At 55.8% G+C, this 26,265-nt stretch overlaps 4 protein-coding genes across 4 annotated transcripts in view; 2 read left to right on the top strand and 2 right to left on the bottom strand.

The window, feature by feature from the left end:
- Nucleotides 1–370: 370 nt before the first annotated feature.
- On the top strand, nucleotides 371–4,795 carry NCLIV_005510 (hypothetical protein; the record flags this gene model as incomplete). The annotated part of the gene is made up of 7 exons (XM_003880061.1): nucleotides 371–479; nucleotides 977–1,074; nucleotides 1,423–1,665; nucleotides 2,210–2,353; nucleotides 3,049–3,260; nucleotides 3,941–4,026; nucleotides 4,701–4,795. The coding sequence occupies 7 exons, from the start codon at nucleotides 371–373 to the stop codon at nucleotides 4,793–4,795; spliced, it is 987 nt and encodes a 328-aa protein (XP_003880110.1).
- Nucleotides 4,796–6,655: 1,860 nt separating this feature from the next.
- Nucleotides 6,656–14,045, bottom strand: NCLIV_005520 (conserved hypothetical protein; the record flags this gene model as incomplete). The annotated part of the gene is made up of 8 exons (XM_003880062.1): nucleotides 6,656–7,090; nucleotides 8,146–8,463; nucleotides 8,778–9,080; nucleotides 9,562–9,781; nucleotides 10,599–11,415; nucleotides 11,542–11,637; nucleotides 12,646–13,053; nucleotides 13,958–14,045. 8 exons carry the CDS (start codon nucleotides 14,043–14,045, stop codon nucleotides 6,656–6,658), a joined length of 2,685 nt encoding a protein of 894 aa, XP_003880111.1.
- Nucleotides 14,046–15,570: 1,525 nt separating this feature from the next.
- On the top strand, nucleotides 15,571–16,167 carry NCLIV_005530 (os07g0295200 protein, related; the record flags this gene model as incomplete). The annotated part of the gene is made up of 1 exon (XM_003880063.1): nucleotides 15,571–16,167. One exon carries the CDS (start codon nucleotides 15,571–15,573, stop codon nucleotides 16,165–16,167), a length of 597 nt encoding a protein of 198 aa, XP_003880112.1.
- A 1,406-nt stretch (nucleotides 16,168–17,573) lies between these two features.
- The window catches only part of NCLIV_005540 (hypothetical protein), a gene marked incomplete at both ends in the record, with an annotated part of 10,774 nt that continues 2,082 nt past the window's right edge, over nucleotides 17,574–26,265 (bottom strand). The window contains 15 exons of the mRNA XM_003880064.1: nucleotides 17,574–17,713; nucleotides 18,607–18,772; nucleotides 19,335–19,404; nucleotides 19,951–20,031; nucleotides 20,681–20,784; nucleotides 21,137–21,292; nucleotides 21,640–21,655; nucleotides 22,264–22,415; nucleotides 22,549–22,594; nucleotides 22,656–23,043; nucleotides 23,502–23,803; nucleotides 24,166–24,387; nucleotides 24,719–25,028; nucleotides 25,506–25,734; nucleotides 26,031–26,096. Coding sequence (XP_003880113.1) covers nucleotides 17,574–17,713; nucleotides 18,607–18,772; nucleotides 19,335–19,404; nucleotides 19,951–20,031; nucleotides 20,681–20,784; nucleotides 21,137–21,292; nucleotides 21,640–21,655; nucleotides 22,264–22,415; nucleotides 22,549–22,594; nucleotides 22,656–23,043; nucleotides 23,502–23,803; nucleotides 24,166–24,387; nucleotides 24,719–25,028; nucleotides 25,506–25,734; nucleotides 26,031–26,096 — 2,448 coding nt within the window. The remainder of the gene's footprint in view (nucleotides 17,714–18,606; nucleotides 18,773–19,334; nucleotides 19,405–19,950; nucleotides 20,032–20,680; nucleotides 20,785–21,136; nucleotides 21,293–21,639; nucleotides 21,656–22,263; nucleotides 22,416–22,548; nucleotides 22,595–22,655; nucleotides 23,044–23,501; nucleotides 23,804–24,165; nucleotides 24,388–24,718; nucleotides 25,029–25,505; nucleotides 25,735–26,030; nucleotides 26,097–26,265) is intronic.

Here is a 26,265-nt window from a genome sequence, read left to right on the forward strand (position 1 = left end):
CGGAGTAGACAAAACAAACTTCTAAGTCTGCGGCTTTCCACCGACGGAGCATCTGGCCAAGCACAGCGGCCGATTACGCGCTCTCTGTGCCGTAGTAACTCTTCGCGCTCGCGGCAACTGCTGGAAAGCACACCGTCTCCTCACTGTTCCTCCCCACCACCCCCCCCTGTTATGGGCCGCACTGCTTTTCTGGGGCATTGAGACTCGATCTTCCCGAACCAGGCAGACTCTCTGCCGAGAGCGTCGACGAGAACCGCTCAAGGCCTACGGCCACGTACTGCTGAGAGCCTGAGAGATCCTCGATTCGCGCGCAAACCGCACACCCGAATAAGGGACTGATTCGTCGGCGTCAGCACTCGTCTTGGTCGCGATGGCGGAAGAAGAACCCTCCGTAAAACAACTTCCGGATGGATCTCAGGTAGTCTGCGAGGGCGGCATCTGTCGCCTGCTTCCGGGCGCCGCCAGGCAGGATGCCACAGGTATGACCCGTCCAGGTGGAGAAGGGAAGGCCAAGCTGCGTTGAGGAGTGCACGGCGACAAATGCGGCGATTTCTCTCTGTGGCTTACCTTCTTTCCTGTCGTGGCCCGATTCCCTTCTTGGTTTTTTGTTGTCTCTGGTCTCGTCTACCCTTCCCTTGTCGTTCATGAGGAGTAGCGATGAGGGACTTAACTGTTTAGGGCCGGAAGAAGCTGCAGATATAAAAACACCGGGAAGATTTCCTGTGTACGTTCTCGCACAGACGTCACATCACCATATTCGGTTGCGCCGCTGCGCTGCTATGAGCATGTGCATTTCCATCGAATCTAACAAAATAACCAAAGTGGAACATACACTTCGTTTCTGGCCGTTTTTGGCGCGATATTACTCGGCCATCTTCTACATCGTCTGTGGTGCGTCGCGAGCTACACGCAGGCGCCAGCGACTCCTTATGCAGAGACATTTCTGTGCGTTCGTTTTTCTTCGTGTTTTTCGTAGCTGAAGACGGAGAACAGAGCACACAAGAACGAGGCGAGAGGGTGGAGCTGACCCAGGGAGGAAACCCCGCTTTTGTCGCCCAGCATATCAACATGGAGGTACGTCCCCTCTCGGAGTTCCTCTTACGGCCCGTGCTGAGGACGCACTTGTTTTCAGGTGCGCTTGTTTGCTTTGCAACTCAAAATACCCAGGCGTCGTTTTGAAACAAACGTGGGGGGTGTCCGTTCACAAGCGCTGTGTCTTTCCCTGGCTTGTGTTGCCGCACCCACTCACGCACCAGAGTTTAGTCCTCCGAGAGACTGCGTTCTCCTTTGGTTCTTCGTTTCAGCAGCTCTCCGACGTTTCTCGTCATTTTCTGCGCTTAGTGTGAACCTTCCTCTCACTCCATCGAACAAAGAGGTTGTGCGTTCCCTGTATCCGTGTCTTTGTTTCGCGTTTTTGCTCAGCAAGTTGACCAGCTGGTCGACTTTGGGTTCCCGCGGCTTCGTGCAGAAAAAGCGCTCTTTCACGTCCGGCAGCACTCAGCCGACGGGGCTATCGAAGCCGCCGTCGAGTGGCTCGAAGCGCATGCAGAGGATGACGACGTTGACGAACCTATAAAGGAGGAAGAAAAACCGAAGGAAAAAGTTGTCTTGACGGAGGAAGAGGCCCAGAGACGAGCCTACGAACTGCAGAAGAAGCTCAGAGAGGTCAGCTCACCGGCGGTTTCTGCCTTTCCTTCAAGTTCTGCTTCGGCTTCTTCCTCTCCTATTGACTGCCGTTTCGCCGGTCGCGCCTCTTTCGGGATGCGCTGGGCGACACGCGGATACAGCCCCTGTCTTCTGCTTGGACTGTGGAGGGTGAAACAGGAAATAAGAGCAGCACTGGGACACAGAGAGAGAGAAGGAGAAAGAGAGACCTGTGCTCGCAAGCTGCAAAGAAGCGGGTCGGCAGATGCACGTATTGTTCACCTGCGCTGTTGAGCTTAGCGACGCAGGAGGCTCCTATAGATCTTGTGTTGCCTCCTTTTTTCCTATTCGAAGAACCGGGAGCGTTTGGCCCCCAACGCTAGATCACGGTGCATAGCCATGTTTTCCCAGGCACCGTCGAGCGACGACCGTAAAAACGGTTTTGGCATGATGGGGCATGCTGTGTTCTTTCATTCATGTGTTGATAGCCCTTCTCCCTCATTCCCCCCCTCGAGAGAAGGAACTCGAGAAGAGCGAAAGGTGTTTCGTTTGCGCTTTCCCTCAGGATCGCCTTGAACGAGAGAAGAGGGAAGCCATCGAACGCGAGAAACTGCGCCTGGCGCAGACCAAAGCAATGCTGGAACAGAACGCGAAATTAGAGGAAGAGCAAAGAAAAAGGCAGCTAGCACAACTTCAAAAGGAGAAGGAGGTAACCGAGTCTTCTCCCCGAGTACATTTCTCGTACTTCATCTCCGCTGTCACTCTGTCGAGCCGTACTTTCGTTACACCGGCGTTCATCTGTGCCCATCTACGTCTTCTAGAGTGGCTTCGCTACATTGGTATTCATTTCTGTGTCTCCACGAGCGGCCGAGGATGTGCTTTCACACTCTCGTCTTTGCGTCGTGCATACGGAAAAAACTCGAACTTGTGTCATCCTGTTCGTTCAGGAGCACAAAAGAGAACGCGAGCGACAACGCCAGTTGTTGCGTGATGAATACCGTGAACGCTTCGGCTGCGAGGCAAGGACAGATACTTTCGTGGGGTTATCGTTTCTTTTGTCTCTTCTCGCTGTACCGACATCGCCTCCTACCATTGCCGTGTTCTCTAGACGGACATAAACGCGTGTGTTTCCATCTGCCTGCTGATCAATACAGACGCCTACCTCTCCAGATCGTTGCGTCTCACTGGTCTCTCTGTTCCATATCTGGCTGTCAAAAATCACCCCAGTGATGTGGAGAGTGCGCTCTGTGGAACACGGACGTTCGGTTACTCAGTGAGAGGAAGCGGGCTCAAAAGACGAAGCAGCCAGACGATGTGAGGCCAGCTGGAGCTCTCCGCGTTGCTTCATCGCGCTTGTTCTCTGTTTCCCACGCGAACCAAGTTGGCTCTTACTGTGGTTGTCAGATGCCGGAGGAGGACGACTCGACAGAGGAAGGCGCGGCCGCCCGGCTCAAGAAGATGAGCGGGAAGGAGAAGGTTGCTTACTGGTGCAACCGGTTGATGAAGAAATACAAAAAGGATCAGAAGGAAGCGCTCCGCGTTTGTTTCACGACCGTCCGGGTGTACTGTGCAAATGCGAAGGACCATCCGCTCGAGGAAAAATTCCTCAAAATTCGGTAAGGAGAGAGAAAACGCATATCGACTCCCAATCGCTTTCCGGCTTTTTTCCGCTGTCAAAAATCTCGGTGCCTCTCCCATCTTCCCCGCCCCTGGATATTCTCTCTCTCTTTTCATTCCCTCTCTTCTCCATTTGCTTTCTCACTGGTAAAACATGCGTGGTTTTTTGCCTCGAAGATGCCACACATCTCCCCCCCCTGGCGTCACCCTCCGTGTCACTTACAGTCTGTATGTGTCTGTTTTGCTGTTTACCTCTCCCTGTTGCTCTGATCGTTGGCGAGGCGAGAAAAAAGGCAAAAGATGCTTCCGAACTAGATCGAAACGCAAGAGAGCGACCTTACCCTTCCAGAAGGGAGGAGTTCCCAAACCGCAGTTTCTTGTTGGCTAGGTTCTTGCGCCGAGCATTGGTTTTCCGGTGCGGTCATCTGACAGCAGAAACGCCTTTTTTCCCGCGAGCGTTTTTTGTGTGCCTATCCGTTCTGTCACACCACCAAGCTGTGCCCAGTTGTGCAAGAACACCTCCCTGCTGGCGCCGTCACTCGCCCTACACGGTAAACAGCGAAGGCCCCCGATACCGAGCTCTCTTTTAACATCTTCCTTGGTTTACTCCGCATCTCGTCTCCGCTTTGTGTTTGAGTTGCCACTGCACGCCACTCCGTTGTTCTTGTGTCTGTGTCAGCAAGGAGAATAACGCATTCAAGTCTCGAGTGCTGCCGTTTGAGGGCGCTTTGGATCTCCTTGACGTATGCGGCTTCAAAGACACAGGTCAGCCCTTTCGTTACTTTCCTGTTCTTCGCTTTTGTCGTCGCCTCCGCTTTGTGTCTCCAGCGTTTCCCCTTCTTTTCTTCCCCGTGTTTCCCGTTCCCGTCGAGCAATGCATTTCTCCATACGTGCCTGCATGCGTCACCGGTACACTCCGCGTGCGCTTCCTATTTCTGGCTGCCTCAGTCGACCCGATCGATTGTCTAGACTCATCTCTTTTCCTTCTCAGTTGCCGTCTTCCTGGCGCGTTAGCGTGACTCTTCGTCCAAAGCAGGAACGGCGCCACCAGCATCCATATCCGCTTTTAGTGATCGAACGACCGGTAGACCTGCACACAAATCGTTGCTCGAAGAGCCCGCCTGCGCCTGCCAACTTCAGTGCGCATGCACATCCATTTCGCTCTCCTGACCGATGCAGATCTTTGATTCAACTGTCTTGCGTCTCTGCGTTCGTGTCCTCTTCTGCACGACTCCGCACCTACTTTTGGGGACGACGAGACGTTGCACTGCCGCATTTCTCTATTCCCATAGCTGCAAGGACGCATGCCAATCGGCACGTCCACGCGTGAGGCTCTGGGTCAACTGCAGTCTCCTTGTCGCTGGGACATTTGGTTTCCCGCAGGTGCTTTCCACCTGTCTCTGAGGACCTTTCTCGACCGTCTTTCGCGTCCTTTGCAGGCGACTTTTTGGTCATCAACGGCCAGCCGGATGGCTTCGTTCTGGGCCAAGCCTTGAAGTTTATCGATGTCCTCCTCGAGCAACTGAAGAACTAACGCAGGCTGCCGTTTCGCGTCTTCCTGTCCCTTCGATGTCGACTCGGAGACTCCATGGAAGCACACTCGCATAGGCAGGTCGAGCGCAGAAGCTTCAGAACACAGCCGTCCCGTGCCATCTTGCTGCAGGCTCGGTATTTGATAATTGTATACAGATGCATAAACATGTGTATAAAAGTGGTGGTATGTAGTACACGGAGTGCTAGACGAATTCGTCGAAACCTAGATCTGACCGTTTCGGCACCTCGTCCGTGGTTTTGTACAGATGCATGTCCGTATGTCCCCATATCCCACGTAACTGCCTCCTCTCTGCTTTACGAAAAGCCCTACTCGCCTCTGAATCTTCCGCTGCGCGTGTCAGAGCCACGGATATCATGCGTGCCGTCATACCTACACACATATGCTGTGCAAGTGGGGCCACATGTGCCCTGTAGTTAGATGAGAGGATTTGTACGTTTGCGCGTCGAAAGCATGTGCACACATAGGCATGGCAGCTGTGACGAAAGATCTGTCGCGTGAAGCCTTTACACTAATTAACTGAGTTAAATAATACAGGGTGAACTGTAAATATCTGTTGCTGCGGTTCTATCGCAAACCGGGGTTGCTTTGGAGCGGTCGTGCGCATTCCGTGGACGTGAAGTGCCTCGTGGAATAATTGGGACACAACGCGCTTCGACGTAACACCGCTAGAAGGGACTTCGAAAGGAGAGCACGCGATTCTCCTTCTCTTTAGCCAAGGTTTCTGTGTAATAGCGGTCCGGTACAGAACGCATTCCCCGCTCATACCATGTTCCTATCTGACGCACAAAGGAGGACTGCCTGGGCCGTTCGTTTTTGTCAGCAGAAGACAACTGGACAATACCGTTTACTTACACTGTACGGTGACATTAAAGGAGACGTATCAAGAGGCACAACGTTTCCGTCAGCGCTGAGGACTGCGCGTAATTGAATATTCTCTCTGCCGATCTATACGTATAGAGCCACCGATTTGCTTCTGTTCGTCTATGCATTTTTGCTGGTACATCCACGCTTTTAGACAAGTGTTTTTGTAGTTCTACCGACCAAACGAAAAATCTGGAACCTGCATTTCCAAAGATCACCGGCTCTCTGTCAGTCGCTCCCTGTCTGTTCGTCTACGACTTCCGACCCTTCCATGACACCGTGCACAGAAGAACAGAGTTCAAGGGAGAACGCGGGTAACTTGCTCAGACAAACTGTTACCCGCGATGAGGGGTTAGGCCCCACATCGGGCGAACTCAGATCCATGGCGACCCCGTCACTGGACGGGTTCGACACCTCCCGCAGGCAAATGCTAACGTTGGAAGATTTTAAACGCCCAAAGGTTACAAGGCGCGGCACAAAACGCTCGGACTTCTTCCCCACACACACACTGGGACACTTCACACCCATACAGATGTCGTTGTCCATCTTTCCGCCACCATTCGCGCCACAGGGCTCCAAACAGTGGCTGTTCTCTGCCCGATGGACGAAACAACTCGCCAGTTGTTCGGCCTGTTTCGCTGCGAAAAGAACACACCTGAATCGAGTTGTAAAGCGTCGTCCCTTCTCTCAGGGGCTCTTTCTCACTCTGCACGACACTGCAGCCCGCGCTCGTCGTTCCATCCCTCTGCACAGATCCTCATTCACGTGGTTGGCAACACATCCGAAATGTTCGTCCACCCGAAATGTTCGTCCTCGACGCTGCTTCATTCCCAAGCGATCAACACCCGCCTTGACCCACTCCTAGCGCACGCGACACGTGCCTTCCGTCCTCCGTTTTCTTTGCTGTTCCGTCGTTCCTGCTTTTGCAATGCCTCCCCTGTTTCCGGCCCTACACTCGTTGCCTCCGTGCTTCTCCTTTTAATCCCTCGCAGGCTCGCGCGCCGGCGACGTGCCCAGCGAGGGGGAAAACGCGTCGATTTCGTGTTTGTCCTGAGCAGACGCGATCAATTCTTCCCCTCCTTTCTCCCACAACTCCAGTTCCTCTTGCTGGGTGGCATCACGTACTCCCGCCCATTCCGGTGGACTGTCTAACTCGAAAATCAACTCCTCAGTCGCTCGATCCCTCGGTTTTAACGGATCGATCATGGTCAATCGAAAGAGCTGGACGCCCAGCGATGCACACATCCCGGTCTGCTCGTCGAGTCCGGTCGGATGCGTTTGCGACAGTGTTTCAGGCGACAAAAAGAGACGGCCTTCTCGGTTTTCCACGAACGGAGAGAACGGTGACGCGGGCAAAGGAGCATCGACCGGAAGCGTTGCAATCGGCCCTCTCGCGATATCGCTCAAGCTCGACTGAAGTGGGAAACACGCGGTGGATAAAGGCGCCGCCAATGAATCTCTCGCTCCACACTGAGAAGTGTGTTTACGCGCGTGGTGATGTGCCTCGGCGCTCTGTTCCCCCTGACACTCTCGATCTCTCCGCGAAAGTCCACCACACCGTCGAGCCTCTTGATCCTGACCTGAACGAGCACATCATTCCAAACAAGAAACGCAGCTGGGGGAAGGCGCCAAACTGAAGACAGACGAGCCAACATGATCGTTGCCGTAGACAGCTGAACCCCCCCTGTATAGGTGTCCTTCAATTGCCACTGGAAAGCAAGAAAAAGCCCGGAGGAGCGCATCGGCGGACGAGACGAACAAGAAACCTTTCTGTCTCTCTGCGGGAGCGACCTCCGTGCCTCTGGGAAACGGGAAATGAGTGACGACGATGTGCGGGGCAGAGGCCGCGCTGTCCATCCCGAGAGTGTCTACTTGCCGCCGCATCGCCGTTCGAACACAATTAAGGGAACAACTGGACCTGAGATTCAAGAATAGCCGTATATAGCTACGAACAGCCGACTATATACATATATATACACATATATATCCGTTAGGGGAACATGTACGTACAAGATATGGGTATAAGTTTAAATACGTACGGTGACCCGTCGCACTCGGGTACCGCGCGTTCTTTTTGAGAGAAACAGTGGGGGACGCGTGCACTTACCGTCTTTATTTGCGGAATGTACGCTTGCATTTTCGCTGCACTTGCTCGAAACGGACGCCGGAAAACCCGTTTCCTTTTGAAAAGGACGCGAGATCGAGAAGGGAAACATATCCTCCTGAGGGTCATAGGCGAGAAGACCGTCCACGCTGGTCAGAGGAGGAAGGTGTCCAGGCGGCTCCACCTTCACTTCGGGCTGAAGGAAACGCCTCCCGCGTTTTCCCAGCTGTTCTGCGCCTCCCGACGTTGACACGTTTCCCTTCGTGCTCCCATCATCTCTGGGGACAGAGACAGACAGTCGTTCTGCACTGGAGTTTGAGTCCGTCGAAGGCGCCAACCCTTCGAGAGAGACTGCACGGCCTACGGCATCTTCGTCAGGCCCCAGACAGTGTCCCGCCGACCTCCGAAGATTTCCAGCGTCGTCGTCCGCAGGCGTACCAGCGAGACACGGAGAAGGCGACAATCGCCCTGCGCGATCCTCTCCGTCAGAATCCTCCAGGCCAAACGGATCCGCGGGCAGGCCGCGAGACGCGCACAAGGCGCGCCCTCCCTCCCCGATCTGCTCCGGGTCTCGTGCGAGAGACAAAGACGAGACGAGAACTTTGCGCCTGAAGTCCGTCGAGAATGCCGGGTGGTAGAGCGCGTCGTTGACGACCGGACACCCCGCTTCACTAAAGTGAACCTGCGCAACAACAAATACGGACAGAGCCACGCTTTCGACGCACGCGGCGCCTTGAACGAGAGACACAGATGCTCCGCGACAATCCAGCGCCTCGCAGAACACCTTCTCGCCTTTCGCCACAAGGTCAGGGGTTGTGATGAAAACGAGAAGACACCGCGCTTCGCCGACTGCAGTCGGCGCTGCACGGGACAAGGCCATGCGGCATTCTCCCCAGGAGCGCAATGCCCGTCCTGCACAGAGGGTGAGAAAGGCGAGCGTGCGCGATTTCTCCCAGCGTTTCTTTCATTCCCCTGAGGCGGCTGACTCGCCCTTACCCTTATCTGATGCGACCTCGGCGGCTCTTGCGTTTGCACGCGGTAGAGCCCGAGAAGACGGACTCTGCCGTCAAGCAATCTCGCACGCCATATGGACAGAAGCTGAAAGCTTGTTCGCGCAAGACAGCTGCCAGTCTGGAGAGAAGAGCACGAAGCGCCGACAGGCCGCAGCGACGGCAACAGACGCCTGTCAAAGTGAGGGCGGTACTCTTCGGACGCGGCGCACTTCGGCAGCAGGTCGTGGTGGTCAGACAGGATCGCCGAGGAAGAGGAAGCGAAAAAAGAAGAGTGCGCGAGAGCGTTCTGGAGAAAAAACCGCAGGCACAAGAAGCCACCGGCAAAAAGAGACTGAACACAAACGCGCCGCCGCTACTCACCAGAAGAAGCGTGTTGTCTCGTAGGACCACTGCGTCAAACAAAAGGCGATGGAGGCGGTCGGAAAGAGTTGGGGACTTCTCACCAGCGACAGAGAGCACCATTTGAAGTGGGGGAAGGGGAAAAAACGGGACTGTATCAGAGACGACCGAGGCCGCTCTTCATCCAGCAGAAAGACGCACACAGATACATTTTAGTCTGCCGTGAAGCCGCCGGTAAGTGGTGAGGGACGGTCGGACTCAAAACACACGCGTGGCGTTCCGTGCGCTTTGCGTGGAGGCCCCAGATTCTCCGACTCGCTCACATCTCTGCCGAAACGCGACCAGAAGAGCTAACCTGCATGATCCCTGACTCTCCTGTTGCGTCTCCTGAGAAAAGGAAAGTCCAAAACCTAGTGCCTCTGCCTTACTTGCGAGAGAACTGCCGACAAGCTGTGGGGGATGAACGACCCATCCAGGAGCTGAAGAATTTCGCGACGCTTCAAGTCTGCGATAGGCCCTTCTCGATCTCCAGACGAGCAAGCCCGCAAGGGGAAGCGAGAGGCAGCTTCATCCTTTTGGAGACACTCTGTCCCTTCCTCGTCGCTCGCGCGACGCGACCACGCCTTCTGAATCGCTCGGAGAAGACGGCTGAAGAAACCAAAAAGAGAGACACAAGAAGATAGGTTGAACGGCTCAGAATCGCACAGAGTGTCCGGGGAAATTCCAGGAAATCACACCTGCAAACGCGTGCAGTCCCATGCAGATATGCGGAATCGCTCTGCCTCTCGGTCGTGTTCTGTCCCTCTCATTCCCCCACACGCGTATGGGAAGAGACAGACGGTCGCTGGCGGAGACACTCTGAAAAAACGGGCACCAGTCCGCTAAGCTTCTCACTGAAGAGCGGCCCAATCAAATGCCCGCCCCCTACCGCGCCGCCTCCATACACACATAATCTATATATATACATGCATATATATATATATATATATATATATATATGTTTACATCCCTGGAAGGAGAATGGTCGTGGACGACTGCCTCTCAATATGCGGGAGCGGTGGCGCAGAGTGGTACTCCCGCGGATGTCCCGCGGATGTCGGCTCAAGCCTTTGCCCTTCCCGGGCTGTCCCGCCAACGCAGAAGCGTGTGCGTACACAAACGCATACATGCACCCATATACATATGCACACCTCATATACATATATATATATATATACATATGCTGTTGATATGTGTTTTTTTTATATGCACGCGTAGATATGTCTATGCATGATATTCGAGAGAATGGGACTCGGCTTCTGCTTATTTGCGCCGTTTTGAGAGTTGGTTGGAATTCCCGCCTTCTTCACTAAGCGAGGTAGAGCCGCTCCCTCGCCTGGCGACGTCACGGAAACGTGCGGCCGAAAAAACGTGCACAAAGCACTCGGTTTCCCTTCTCCCCCCCCCCACCCCCCCTTATCCGTACTCGGTAGGTGTTTCCAGATGGTTCACTTCAGGGACGTCTCTGAGTCTCAACTTGGCGTGTCTCGCAGAAATGCATGTCTTCAGTTTTCCCTGTCTGCACAGTTCTCCTGTTCGCGCGTCCCAGAGGCGAAGACAGCCCCGGACTTCCGTCGAAGCAGGCAAGGTGAAGCCTTTTGTTTCGAGAGAAGCGACAGGAGCGCGAGAGAGATTCGTCCGCTCCCCTCTCTTGTGCGATGTCACTTCCTGTTTCGTCCCCTCTGTTGGTGGCTCGGCTTTCAGTCGGCCTGTGTCTTCCTTGTTCCATTTTGTGTCCCCCCAGTTTGTCTCCTTCGCGTCTGCGTCTCCTCTCGCTTGAAGGCGGTCTTCTTTTGCGCTTCGACCTGCTGTCTCTTTCTCTTGACTGCCTGCTGAAAAGCCTCGCGTTCCCCGCTCTCCCTCTAGCCTCTCGCTTCGCCGTTCGTCTTGCGCGTCCTCGCTGTTGCCCCGCGTCCCATCTCTCCTCGCCGCCGGCGCTTTTCCGCGCCCCGCACTCGCCCGCTCTTGCGCGACAGAGAGATGCCCGCAGGCTGAAGCGCGCGACTGCACGCGCGGGTCCGTTGCCGCGCGCGCCGCATGCGAAAAAGCCAAGATCCGTTCAATCGGCGACCAGCGCCACCGGAGAGGAAACGCGAACCGGGGCAGGGCGGCTGTCCACTCAGGCGCGCCGCCTTCGTCTCCCCTCTGCGCCTCGCCGTCTTCACACTGGCTTCTGCTCCTCTTTCGTCTTCCCACCGAACGCGAGATCTCAGCAGAAGGCGAAGAAAGGGATGAAGTGGATGCTGAAGGGGAAGAACCGGAGGCGGAAGAAAAAAAAATCGACGCCTGCGCATCCGGCAAGTGTTCCAGGGAGACCGGGGAGGATTTGGCAGCCGAAGGGAACGAGGCGGGAAGTACGGCTGTCCTACGTGGAACGGCGAAGTCCTCAGCAGCCGGCGCCGCGATGGACAAATCCGCTAACACTCGAAAATGCCTGCAAATGCTGCCGTCGAGCAGCAGGCCTCCTGGCAGAGCAAACCAAGCAACCGAAACGCCGACAACTCTGTCGCGGTGACTTCGCCTCCCACGCACGCAATCCAAAAAAACGCCGAAACAAACAAACCACATAACGTTCTCCTCACGACAAAAGCCACCACAAAAACCACCGCAGGGTAAGAGAAAAACCCAGAATCGCCCCCCTCCCCTGTCCAGATAAACATGTATCCGTCTCCCTCTACGTCTAACTACATGATAATATCTATCCATATTGATCAAGTGATCTACCCATCTATCTATAAACAATAGATAAACAGACAATATATATATATATATATATATATATATGTGTGTGTGATGTGTGTATATGTGTGTGTATGTGTGCGTATGCGTTTGTGTGTGTGTATGTGTATGTGTGTGTATGTGTATGTGTGTGTACGTGTGTGTATGTGTATGAACAGTCCGTATTCATGCACAAAACTGCATCGATGTTCTGGATTTTGCGGAAGACGGGTGCGTCGCGAGAGTTACACGAAGAACAGCACTTGTTTCGAGAAGAAAAAGAACGAGGCAGAATGGGAACGGAGCGCAACTCGCGACGCTCTGCGTCTCTTGCTGCCCAGGCACTTTCTGGCCCCCTTTCGAGAGATCTTTGTGTGACCTTCGCGCGGCAGCAGCAAACGTGAGACCGCGCTTCATGGCCGGCTCGGAGAAGAAACACTTTCGCCTCCACTTTAAACCTTCGGCAGCCCCTCCTTGCCAAAGTTCCGTTTCTCAGACCAGGGAGATTTACCACGCAGCTGTGCGGGTGAGCGATCTGTATTGGGGGTTCGGAACTCGTTTTCCCCAGACCTAACGTGATCTCCTCTTTCCTAGTACCTGGACCGTCGAGAACAGAACTTCCACAGAAGCACGCCTGTGCACGCGCGCCGGCGTGCTGAAAAGAGATTTCTCTCGCTCTGTGATGTGTACATGCGTGCAGAGATTTACGCGTGCGCCTCTATCCAAGGACGTTTCAACCACGACACTGAACTTACGTAGGTGCCGATTCATTGCGTCGTCTGTTGCCACGAGGAGAAGGCCCTGAGCGTCTGCGTCGAGCTGCATGGGAAAGAAGATGCCTTTCGTTTCCTCTTGTTCCTCCATTTCGCCTTCCACTGCTTCTCGCAGTTCTTTGCCGAGAAGCGTCGCCCCCTTTCCCCGTCCACGCCGAGGCGCGCAGGCTCCTCTCTCCTCCCAGAAGCCGGTTTGAATTGCGCATGCACGCGAAACGATTGCAGCGTCCAAGAGCGGTTGGAGCGCCGCGCGAACAGAAGGCCTGCCGTTCGCCGCCTCGAGGGCCCAGCCAGGAGGCTTGGCGATCACGCACCAACGATCGGCGAGGGAATTGTGAACGAAGCGCAGCACGGCGCCTGCCGCGCCCGTTCGAGGCAAATAGCGCCGATCTTCGCACCGAAACAAAAGCGAGGAAGCAGACAGAGAGGACGGAGAAGAAGATGGAGAAGATGAAGCGGGAGAAGAAGAGGGAGAGGAAGAAGAGAGAGAAGAAGAGAAAGGGGAAGAAGAGACAGAGGAAGAAGAGGGGGAAGACGACAGAGGAGATGGAGAAGAAGACGGAAAAGGAGAGGAAGCAGACGGAGCAGAAGGAGACGCAGAAGAAGGAGACGGAGAAGAAGGAGACGGAGAAGAGGAAATGCATGTGGCATTGTGGATGAGGCGCAGACGGGGACGAAGGTCATGGCTGGTGACCCCTGTCGGAGGTACATCAGACCAACTGGCAGCAGAGGGGAGGGAAGAACGCGAAGACGAGGGCGACAGAGAAGACAGAGAGGCAAGGAGAGAGAGAGGGGAATACGCACAGGAGGAGGAATACGCACAGGCGACAGGAGGGAGGCGCCGCGTCGGGCGTGCCCGCGTTCTCCGTTCCGACCAGAGGAAAGGCGCAGCAGCGACCGAGGGCGAGAACTCAAAACAGAGAGACGAAGAGAGACACACATCAGCGGCCTGAGCCAGGCAAAGTCGGGAGGGAGGAGAAGCGAGAGATTGCGGAAGACAGGACGCGTCAGCGGGAGAAGGAGCGGGGGAAGAAAACGACGTGTGGGAGCGGAGGGAAGCGAGAGAGCGCGGGACTGCGTTAGAGAGGAAAGTGAGCCTGCCTTCTTTCCGAAGAGAGAAGGCAGCGGCCGGGGAAGGCGCTCTCATGCTGGCACGGCGAATCCACATGACAAAGAGGAACTCGCGCGAAAAAGCGGATGCTCGACGGAGGAACGAGAGGAGACGATGGAGGGGACAGAGTCTTGAGTTGGTCTGCGAACTGCCTCAGGCCGACCTCAATCGCACTTTACTCACCCGCTGCCTCGCGTTTTTTGGTCTTTTTGTGCCCCGGTCCCGGCCAGAGCTGCGACTGGAACCTTCCCACGACAGCCGAGAAACCCATTCTGTTCACTTGCGAGATCGTCGTGTTTGGGACCCACGCGGGGCCGAGCCATAGAAGCGAAGCGCACCGGCGGCGCGACCGGCGGGGGGAATCCATGCAGGCACGACGCCACACTCTCAGGCCCTCGTTCTCCACGGAAGAGTTGTTCCCTCTCACTGCATGCCACGTCGAGGGACTCGAGCGAAGACAACATTCCACTTGTTTTCTCTCGTCGTCCCTCGGGATTTTCACGCTTCACTCCGTAGGCACCTTCGGCCTCCCGCGTTTCGCCCCGGGTCCCTGATCTGCGTAAGGCGGGCCGAGTTAGGCTTCTGTACGTTTGCGTGCGCTTGCCTCCCCGAAAAGTTCGCTCTTTCTTTCGCAAAAGACGCGGCGGGGAAAGCGACGGCTGTCGTTTCGCTCTCAACAGGATCTGGATTGGACCCGGGAGGCGGTCTGCCGTGCGTCTCTCTGGTGACCCGCTCCGCGAGAAACCAAGCGCTGACCGCGCCTCCCCTAAACGGCGTGGAAGTACAGAAAGGAACACTTTTCCCCGGTGCGTTTTTCTCCTCCAAAAAACGGGCGTCACTAAGCGCGCGCGTCGGCGGCGTCTGTGCTGTGAATGCGTTCTGCAAAAATGTTAGACCGCTGCGGTCTAGCTACGAAAATGTGAGAGTTGACATCTGGACGACGCCTTTGCGTGCCCGAGGCGGGCGAACGGAGATGACGTTGTGTCCCATTTCAGAAACATTTTTTCCACAAAAAGTTCCTCAGAGGAGGGAGGGGACGGGGGAGAGCGCTGTCTCATCGGGACTTGGGAAGTTTTGCTCGACTTCGGATTTCCCATACCACGCGCGCGGAGGGAAATCGAGAGACACACAGCGCCGATACATCGACAAAAAGACTCGGCGCTCCGGAAATCTACGAAAAGAAGCTGGAGAAAAACGCATGCGTTTGTGTCGGCGCAAACTCGGCGTCGCTCTCATCTACGGCCCACGCTGCTGCGCTGTTGCATAGTCGCTTCGCGCATCCATGAGAAACGCCTTTTTCTCCGTTTTTCAACCTCGAAGTACAAGATTTTTTGGTTCCTCGAAGTCTTGTCACTTCTCGTGAGTTTTTCCGCGCCGCTGGACGCCTCGCCGTCCATTTCGGCGCAATTCTTGCGGTTTCTTGTTTCTTGTCCTGTGCCCGGTATTCCCGATTTTTTTTGCCGTCGTCTCGCATGTTTCGCAGTTACGGAGTTCTCGTTCCTCCCGCCACTTGGAATTCCCCGTCTGAACCAACCGCTTTTCCTCGTTTCCATTCTTTTTTCTCGCTGGTTCTGCGTCTCGGGCGGCTGGGAGCGCCCCACTGTTTTTACCTGTCTGAGAGGCGCCGTCGTGGGTCGCTTCGTCTTACGTTCATCAAGTAAGTTTACATTCTCCAATGTTTCCGTCCCTCCGCGTTGTTCGTCGCGTTTTTTCTTTAATGCCAAACCTGGCCGCTGGGAACTCTGGTTTTCCCGCAGTTCCGTGTCGAGTGTGTTTTCCACCTTTCGTCCGTGAAAATGCCGATCAATCCCGAAGGCGGCTTCGAGACGGAGTTGGAGCGCGATCTCAGGATCAACCGGAAGCGTTACGCGTCTCGGGTGTACACGAACGCGAACAAGTTTCTTCTTGACGAGAAGTTTCGCGTTTTCCACTGCAAACGGTGCACCAGCCACGTGCTGATCACGGACGCGGATGTCGACGCAGCGCCGCGACGCCGCACGGACAACGCGCCTGTGTTCTGCCCCGACAAGAACCTCGTGAAGCTGCGGACGAAGCCGATCGCAGAGCCCGTCAAAGTGAAGAGGCTGAAGGGACTCGAGACGCAGTACTTGCATGCGTGCGCAGAGTGCGGCCAGCACGTGGCGTACCAGTCGGTGCCTCACGACAAGGGACAGAGCGTTCCGTTCGTCTACATCATTGAAACGGCTGTGATCTTCCCGAAAAAGGCCTTCAAACCTCGACTAAGATGCCGCGTTTGCGGATTCATTCCGCGAAACGAGCAACACTTTGAGGACCACAAGCGCGAGAGAGGACACTGGGACCAAGACAGCGGAAACTTCCCGGCGACGGAAGAGCCGAACGACGCTCCCCTCAACCCAATCATTGTCGGGTAACGCGAGAGACAAAATGTCTGCGGGTATACCGACACTGCCGGCGTTCCTCCGCGAGCGCAAAACACGCGGAAACACACAGAGTGTCCCCTCGGCCCAGGCGAGGGAGAAGAGGCGCACACCGGAGACGAAACGCGCGGCTGACGGACGCCGGAGAGGCGGCGAGAGAAAGAGAGACTCTCTCGTTGACGTGGGCGGCGTGCCCGTCTCCGATCTTTCCACTGTTCGCTTCCCAAGGCGTGAGGGCGAAGGCGATGTGAAAGACGAGAGCGGAAAGGAGAGGATCTAGAGGCGGCGGAGGCGACAGAACCGCCGAGCGAAGAAGGCGAGTCAGGCACAGGGAAAGGAGAAAGAAGGCAGGCGAAAAGCCCTCGACAGCGGCATTGCGCAAGAAGAGGAGAATCAGGTAGAGGCAACCGCTCTCAAACTCCCGCTGTAGGCGACGCCCGGTCTAGACGAAAGACGGGAAGAAAGGCTTTCAGGGGGGGGGGGGGGGTTGCGGCAGAGAGACTGGGGTAGAGAGAAGGAGCGGCTGTCAGTGAAGGAGAGGAATGGAGTCGGCCGGGATTCCGCGTCAGGGAAGGGGCATCTTGTGTCTCTGCGCGAGAGTGCTTTGCTGAACTTTTTTTTTGTTTTTACGATGCACAGACAGACAGCGCATGTGTCACTCCTTTTACCGTGTAGCACAGCAGAGGCGCGCGGGGAAAAGAAGACGCCGGTGAAACCGAAACGCTGTGTCCCCCTTTGCCCCTCAAGCGCAGGGAAGGAACAGAAGGGACAGAAGACGTGGAGCCCAGAGATGAAGTAGCGTTCTTTTACTTTCTCCATACGCTTTTCAAAACCAAGACTACGTCGTTCCCACTGAAAATTGGTGTGAAACTCTTAACGTGCAAAGTGGCCGTGGTTTGCCCGCTGGGCTGGGCGGCCTGCGCTACCAATTTTTTCCCCTAGGACTGCATGCAAAACGTTTTTCACGAGAGAGACTCCGTTTTTCTGAGGGAAGCCTCCCTGCGAAAAGTGGAACAGAGCCGACCACGAGACAAAGGCGAGACCCGCTTTCTTCAGCTTCTCCAGAGGGGAGAACGCCTTTGTGGGACTGGCGAACTCGATGCACTAGTGTGCAAGCGCGACAAGCGTTTTTAGCGAATCTTATTTTGTCGCGCACCACCGAAACAGATCGCGCGAAGGAGAAAAGCATGTACCTGCATAAGATCGTCTTTGTTGCTGTGTGTGGCGTGAGAAGAAACGCCGGGACAGAAACAAGGAAGAGAAACAAGATACGCACTTGACAAGGTACCCGACGCCATGCCTGTTCGCGCTCTGTAGGTCGCGAAGAAGGGACGATCTGGGAAAAGCGCCAAACGCGAACCAGGCAGACTGCCCCGCCTTCACACGCGGTATTCTGCGCTTCATATGAGTGCACCCCGCGTGCGTCTTTCAAACATCCCAGAAATGGGCGTCGTCGTTTCGTCCTTCTCGACTTCTGCGACTGGAAGAGCCCCAGATGTTCTCGTTTGGTTCACGTCCACTTGGGCGTTTCCTCTGCCCGCTGCGCGCACGCAGCCAAAAAGGCCGGAAAAAGACGCGTGTCCCGAGTTTCGAAAAAGCGACGGCGTCTCCGATTCGAGCTAGTCACCTCGCAAGGAAGCGAAAGCAGAAGGAAAGAGGCTCAGGAAAATCTTACTGGGAATAGCCACGGTGGCTGTCGCTGCCGAAACTGCCCGCGTTCCGGCCTTTCCACAGGGAAGAGCGCCTGTCCTTGGAAGTCCATGGACCTGCGCGAAGAGGACAGGCGAGGAAGGTGAAGGAAAGCGAGGGATGGAGAGCACTCGAGAGGAAAAGAAGAAACGCCAGCACACAGCGGAAATAACGAAACGGATAGGAGAAGACAGCAGAAAATGGAACGACCTAGAGAGCAAGACACACGGGCGAAACCGGAGAATCAGCGTTAAGAGACACGCAAGGAAACCGAAGGCACCCCGATCGGTGTGTGCATGCACAACGCGTGTATAACTGTGGAAACAGCGAGAAGTCAGAAGAAGCGTTGCCATAGTTCGCTTTCTTCTCTGCGTTCTCTCCCAGTGTGAACACGGAGAACTGAAGGAGTGACGAGCCGGCGGCTCTCCAGCTACAAGATCGCACAGCGCACCGTCGAAACACTGTCAGCGTTTTCTCGGTTGTGGGGTGCCGGAAAGGGGTGTTTCAGAAAGAAGCTGTCCGACCGAAGCTGTTCACAATCGCCCTGTCCTTCCCGCCCTTGGTTTCTGCCTCGTTCTCTCCCTCTGCCCGCTCTGAGCCTGCTGTCGTCCTCTTTGCCGCTGCTTCGTCACGTTATCGGCGTGCGCCTTCTGCCGTCGGTCAGTCTCACTTGTGTGGCGGCCTCGATGGTTCCCTGCGCGCCTCTCGCTGTTTCGAGACGAAAACGTTTCCTGAACATCGTACCTTTTCTGGAGCCGTCGAAGTCGCTGCCGCTACGCCGATACCTGCTGGTGCTCGAGCCTCCGCGGCCGAAAAAATGAGGCAGGTTCCGCTCTCCGGCGTTCTCGTTGACGAGCGGAGTCAGCAGGTGCTCGGCCCTCGACATTGCCACTACTCTCACGTGCTCAGCCTGAAAACACAAAGACGTCCTTTCATTGCTCTTAAACGACGAGACGGCCACTGTCGCACATCTGACTCTTTGTCTCCCGCTATGCACCTATACATATATACCTATATATATATATATATATAATGCATGCGTGTGCGCGCGCCTCCACACAATGACATGCGTACAACCTACACTTGACCCGTGTGGTGAAGTCAGTGTGCGCCTCTGTGGTTTCCGGATGAGCGCGGCTGGTGTGAACAAAGAAAAGGACTTTTTTTTTGTCCCGAGTTCCACCGGATGTCACAGATCTTAGCGTTTTCACTCGTTTGCGTACACACACACAGACGGACATCTATGTCCTCTCTGCAGGTCGGATTGTACGCGTGGAGGCCTGCGCACGATGTGCTCTGTCTCCTTTATCCACAACTACGTTTTCTTCCGAGCCGAAACTGATGTACGACACGGCCACCCATCTCCGCTTTGAGGGAAACACGAACAGGATCGGGTGTTCCCTGTGTATGAGTGCATGTGCACTTCTTCTCCCACGCAACGCAGACGCATTTGCTCGCCTTTCGTGACTTACGCGAGCTCGGGTTTTGAAGGCCTTCAGGAAGCCAGCGCCGATCTCCACCGGTAGGTCGAAGTAGGCAACGCTGAAAAAGAAGAATTTCGGTGCACGCGCAGAAGGAATCTCCAAAAAGTACGCAGGCAGCCCAGTGCCCCCAGAGTGAAAATGTATGCAGACGCGGGAAAGGAGATACGTAGATAGGCACGTATGCATGTATAGCTTTACTATGCTTACTGCAAACACGCATTCGTAAAGATGCAGATGGACCTCGATACGAATGTGTAGACGTGCCTGCCTTGATATGCAGTTTTCTCGTCTCTCCACCTTTAGTGGATAAGCGTGTGTACAGGCGCCGTACACACACAGAGAGGTGGGTGCCTGTCTCCAACCCCCAAGTTTTCCCCATATTGCATGCCATGGCGCATATCAGGCATCAAACGACGCGCAAACACGGTTTTTTCAGGGAGAATGCGCAGCAGGCACAATCGAGGTCTCAGCAGCTTCAATGTGTGCAGCACTGTCTCTGCTGGACAGGTGAAAAGGAGGATCGAGAGGAACAAGCGAGGGACACGCGAGTCGCAACTGCAAGGAGCTCCAATTATTTCTTTCTTCCTCAGTCTCCTCTCCGCACCGGCGGTCAGCTGCACTCTGGCGGATCTCGCCAAGGGTCGGCGGCAGTTCGACGCCCAAATCTTCCGCTACCGCGCGGATCCTGCAGCAAACACACGCCAGAAAACTCGACAGGGCGCATACAGGAGGCGACCAAACTGCCAGCATCGAATTCACTGCATCCGACCGCGCGCAACACCAGCCGACTTTCACTCCGATGCGAACAGCCGAGCTCGCGGATACACACATAGAGGGCCGCACACATGTGTTGTGTCTCCTATCATGCAGTCAATTACTCTACCTTCTGTCTATATCTGAATCAGTGTACATGCACACAGGCTTGCAGCTGCAACGGTATATGAACTCTGACGCTCTCGGTTGCTCACTGAGCCGAAGCGTGGGCGCCTCTCTCGCCGTCTTGCCTCTGTGTACCTATTGCCGATTCCTGCGTTTTGACTCCATCATGTGGATAGGGTCAATCCACCGGCCGAAAGAAAAAAGAAGCAGTTTTTACATGGATATGCTTCTATGCATACATGCGTATGCATTCATATCTGCATTTATATATATATATATATATATGCCGCTGTGTACGCATATGTGGATAGATGTCTACGTGTATCTATGCATGCGTAAATACACGTGAAGATACACAAGTATGTGTATGTATTCAAATGGGGGTTGGTGAGGGGGACCGCTTTCGTGTGGCAGCGAGGAGAGGTCTTTGCTCGGCGGGGCGTGTTGTTTCTCACCAGTAATAAATGTCGTTCGGAGACTTCCAGTCGCGCTGGCGGTTTGTGAAGAGAACTGTAAGCTGTGCCGCCATGCCGGTGAGCAGCGACCGCTGAGGCAGAGTCTAGCGAAGAACGGGCGGAGAGCGGCAGTGAACAAACAGTTGAAAAGCGCGGGAAAGCCTTGCGAAACGTCCAGCATGCACACGCGGGCACAGGAGCAAGGACGCACGAGAAAAAAACCAAGCCTAACGCACCCGACGCCCACAGGAAGGTTGAAGAGGGCCGCACACAGCGGAGGCTGCAGCCAGCCTCTGAAAAGACGAAAACGTGGAAAAGTAGCAGGAAACTCACTCGAGAAATGCTCCGGTCGTCCGCGGTCCAGGCGCAACAAGGACACGTGAACAAAGGGAAGAGAAGGAAGAGAGAGAACGACACAGAAGCGAAAGTTTTTCTGGGTCTTCGGCGTCGCCGTACCTTCATATTCGCGGCAGCTGCAAGAGCGCGGGCGACGATCTCAACAGCCGACACGCCGTAGAGGTCTCCTCGACGAAGCAGGTCTTCCGCGGCGGGGCGGAAGAAGGGGAGAACCGAGGGAGAAATTGAATCGAGTAAGCGACTCGCCGTGTTGGCCTGCAGAGGACGCGGCCCAGCGAGAGAGAGCGAGAGACAAGAAGGGCGAAGCGGGGTGAGGAGAGTGTACGCACCTCGCAAAGAAGGGCCGCCCACGGAGGGACAGACGACCGAGAAGACAGGCACAAGGATGAGAAGAGCAAGAGGGAGAAGAGCAAGAGGGAGAAGAGCAAGAGGGAGAAGAACAGGAGAGATAAGAACAGGAGGGAGAAGAACTGGAGGGAGAAGAACAAGAGGGAGAAGAACTGGAGGGAGAAGAACAAGAGGGAGAAGAACAAGAGGGAGAAGAACAAGAGGGAGAAGAACTAGAGGGAGAAGAACAAGAGGAGGAAGAACAAGAGACGCACCAGGTATAGAGGACGGCTGAGCACAGAGGAAAAAGCCAAGGATCAGAAGAGCGACGAAAAAACGAAGCGAGGTGAGAGACCGAACAGAAAGGAGGAAAGCATGCGACGCTGCGCCAAAACCGGAAGTGGATAGTGTGTCCGTGTGAATGGCAACAACCAAGAGATTTCCGTGTTCCGTTCTCACTCCAGATTTCAGGACGGCGTTGGGAGAAGGCAGGTGAATGAAGGAAAACCTGAAGCGTTTGAAGCACAGACGCACACCAGCGTCTCCGCTTGATGTCCAGAGAGGCAGGCTTGCCCGCCGCACGCTTTGCCCGTAGCCTTCCCCACGAAGGCTGTTTTCTTCTTAGTCGCCCCCGCTTTTCTGAGACACCTGCCCTGGCTTCAGTTCCTGCCGCGACGCTTAGAATCCGACTGGGAGTGCGGGGCGTGACTGCGCCCCGTTTCGCCGCTCTGCCTGGCCTGGCCCGGCTTTGCCGCGTTTCCTCGTCGACCTCCCCACAGCGCCGATGCCTTCAACTCCCCGGAGCCTGTGTCTGCCCGCAGCGGTCTTACGCCCCGCCAGTCGCGCCATCGCTTGCTCTCTCTCTCTCTCTCGCCTCTCTGTCCCAATTCGCATCTCACTTGAATCCGCATGCGCGCTCAAGCCTCTCCAGATCGGCCACTTCCTGCGGCGACACGAGGACGAGAGACTTTCCCGCGCGGCCGGCTCGGCCCGTTCGCCCGCTTCGATGGATGTAGGTGTCGGCGTCGGTTGGCACCCCGCAGTGAATCACCTGGCGAAAACATCCGACCACAAAAACGAGGGCCTACGCGCGCCGAGCCGCCGACGCGAACCGGAAGCACGCACAGCGGAGTGGAAGGCGACCGCGCGACAGAGAAAGCGCAGCGACTGGAAGAGCCACCCACTTCACAAAGCACTCCGCAGGGATGCCAGGGAAGCGCATCGAGAGAACTGAGGAGACGGAGAAACCGTTCAGCGGCCACGACACACGGGCGACGAGACCGCAACCCACCAAGCCGGCGCTTCAGCCTCGGGTGCTCGGCGTCGATCGCCGGCGAGGGCAGGGAAGATGACAGCCTCGCCTTTCTTGGGAAACGCGTCTTCTCCAACCCTTTGATGAGAGGTTTCGCACGCGCCCCCGTGGAGGCACGGGGCAGTTTTTCCGGCCTCTTTTGGGAGATGCCCCGCCCGACTTTCCCCCATCGTCTTTTTCTCCCCTCGCTGTCGTCCGTGGGCATCCCTAGCTCTCTCGGCTTCGTCCACACTCGCTTCAGTTCTCATCGGCTGGCCGACGCCACCCAGCCGCGCACCCATGTTTCCGGAATCGCTTACGAGGTCGACGCTGTCTACGTCAATTCCGCGGGCAGCGACATCTGTGGCGATGAGCACTTTGTAGCGACCTGTGGAGACACCCGGCAGGACAGGACACCGTTTGCGCTGAGAGCCTCGTCCCATCTCAGGTCGCGGGCATGAGAAGCCATCGGTCCTTCAATCGCATTCTACATCTGAATGCACAGATGGATTTCTCGCAGTCCATCGATATCTATGCCGATTCGTGGAACGATCTGTCAATCCCTCTACGTATCTGCGTAGATGTACTTGTCACGTCTGCTGCCTCGACACACAGCTTCGAGATGTATCTCTAGACACTGAACTGAACGCCTTCGTGTCTGGGTTAAAGGCGTTTCGTCGTGCTCTTTTCTGTCCTCACGGCGACGCCTTTGGACGCGCCTCCTGCGTGGAGCGGCAAACGCGGAAGCGCGCGTGCGTGTCGCGCCGCGCCTCCACGACACATCCACGAGACATGCACCAGCATGGACGAGTGGAAAATGCCGTTTTTTGTTCATGCTCGGCTCACCTCTGCGGAAGCCTTCCATGACTGCCTGACGGGTTTCCTGCCCGATGTCGCCGTGGAGGACACTCGCGCCGATTTTCTCAAAGTCGGCCGCGTTTGCGAGCGCGTCCGCGTCCGCTTTGGTCGGCACGAAAATGATTGCCTGTTTCCCGCTCGCCGACTCCGCGAGAATGAGATCCTGGAGCAGCGGAGCTGCCGCCGCTGTGGGGCTGCTGCCACGACCGGACCAGGGGGCGACTCGGCCGTGGGAAGACGCCGCGAGGGCCGGCAGGCGGACGGCGAGGTGCGAGACCGTCGTGGACGTTCTGAAGGAGTCAGCGACACGCGAAAAGAGCACGGAAAAAGCAGAACATGGAGCGCTCATCACCCTGCATAGTACCGGTTTCGAGCCGGCAGCTTGCGCATGTGGACAGATCAACCAAGGCTGCGCAGAAGCAGAAGGCGGGCGGGAGATTGCGCGAGCACGCAACGTGGCCAAGAGGCGGGCGGCGCCGCGCTGTGCGCAAAAACAGCGGCGAAGGGTGCCTGTTCTCAGGCGCGGTGGCTTTATCGCTGCGGCGACGAACTTATACGTGCCAGGGAAGAGTCGTCCGCACTCCGCCGGGGACGGATTGCTTTCTGCAACGCGGCTCCGCATCCCGTTCAGCGAGGCAAGTGAGACGCCTACCTCAGCTTGCGTTCCGCGAGAATGTCGATGTGCTTCGGATTCCTCAAGTACGCGCCGGCGACGTCTTTCACCCAGTCAGGCGTGGTCGCGGAGAAGAGAATCACCTGGACGTTGAAAGGGTTTTCCTTCACTTTCTGCAGGATTTTCTCCACGTCGGCAGCAAAGCCCAGCTTGAGCATTTCGTCGGCCTCGTCCAGAACGACGTGGCGCACCGACGAAAGGCTGGCCGAGACGCAGAAAGGCAAGAAACACACAGTGGCAGGTGACCAAAAGCAGGCGACCTCGCGTGCGTTCCTACCCGAAACACGAGAGCTGACTGCTGCGCCGACAAGGCGTCGCACAGGCAGATACGCACTTAAACACTTTCAACTGTGTCGACTTTTTCAAGCGCGGAGCTCCGTCTCTCGAGTTCTACAGGCCTGCGCTTAGCTTTTTCGTGTCTGGATCCCTCCTCGGCGGCACAGGACACCCCGTGACACGCCCCTCGCTGCTTTCCGTCCGTCGCCCTCTCCCTCCGCTGTTTCTTGGCTTCCTCCCCGTTCCTCTTTCTTACTCAACGTCTTGCTGGGGAGTCTCGCGGCCTTCGTTGAGACCCATCAAGTCGAGCAGCCGGCCTGGCGTCGCTATGAGGACGTCCAGGCGCCCCGAATCTCTCTGGTCGTCTCTCTGTCTGCGTCTTCCGAGCGGAGACACGTCCCCTGCGAAGCCTGGAGACGCCCCCGGCCGGCTCCGGCGTTGTTTTTCGCGCCGCAAGTGACGCAGTTGCGACTCCACCGGAACTCCTCCGTACACGCAGAACGAGGAGAGGTCCAGGGCGTCGCCAAGCCGCTCCACTTCCTGGGCGACTTGCCGGGCGAGTTCCCCTGAAAACAAAAAATGAGGCCAGCTCCCAGAGCAGAAAAAATGCCTGCCGCATGCGTGCGTATGAGAAAGAGGCACACACACACATCTGCACGTATATACGCATGTATACGCATGTATATATATATATATATATATATATATATATATATATGTAGGAAGCCCAAGGCGTTGATGCATGCGTACATTCAGTGTGCAAACACAGACGGCCGTATACGCCCCGGCGATCCCCATACACATATAGATATATAGACAAATAGTTACATACACAGATATATATATATATATAAACACAGCTGTTTAGGGCATTTCCTTCATTCCTATGGCCTCGGTTTTTCTCGTGCGCCTGGAAGCACATGTTCCTTTGAAATCGCGTCAGGTGAGTATTCCCTGTGACCGCCCGAACCCTGTATGCCGTTGCTGCATCTCCGAAATGGAAACGAAACAGATCCCGGCCCAGTGTCTCAGAGATCGCCCACGAGTCGGTTCGAGGACCAACACTCTTGGCTGCTCGTAGAAGTCGCTGTCTCTCCGTCTGAGTTCTTTCTCAGCTGCGTCTTCGCCTGGCAAGTCTCCAGCGAAATCTCTCTCCATATCGCGTCGTTCTCTCTCCATCAGCGGCAGGGCGAAGCCGATTGTTTTTCCACTCCCAGTTTCGCTCCGAGCAACGACATCGCGGCCATCAAACAGTACGTCGTAGCTTTCACTCTGAGCAGCCAGGATACACGGGCGGAAGCAAGAAACCTTGCGGCATGCAGCGAGCGCACACACAGTTCGTGCTCGGTGCGAACCTCGTTCACTGCGTTGGTTTTCATCGTGTCTCCGACCAGTTCCACAGGATCCCTTGAGCTCGTGTCTCCCTGCAGAGACTGAGGAACCTGATCCGATCCGCTACCTGTTAACTTCCGTAAATGGTCCATCGTTTAGCCAGAACAGTTTGCCTGGCTCAAGCCCAAGGGTTCCCTTTTTGAAAATCTCTCTGCTGCTGCCGCGTTTTGCCTCACTTGGATCGGCGTCATAGCGGTTATGCCCCGCGCTTGCAGAGCCTCCACAGTTGCCGAAGAAATCTTCTGAGGGAAAAAACGCGAGCGAATGGTAACGAAGAGGATGGAACGCGAACGCGCCAGTGTGAGAGTAAATCCCTCGAGGCTGCATGTGCTGCCTAGCGAAGAAACCTTGAGGCGACACGCCAAGGGACGACAAGAGAGCAGAGACGAATTCCCCCCCCCCCCCCCCAAA

The sequence above is a fragment of the Neospora caninum genome, chromosome II, assembly GCF_000208865.1.
Source record: "Neospora caninum Liverpool complete genome, chromosome II".
In the NCBI taxonomy this organism is placed as follows: domain Eukaryota; phylum Apicomplexa; class Conoidasida; order Eucoccidiorida; family Sarcocystidae; genus Neospora; species Neospora caninum.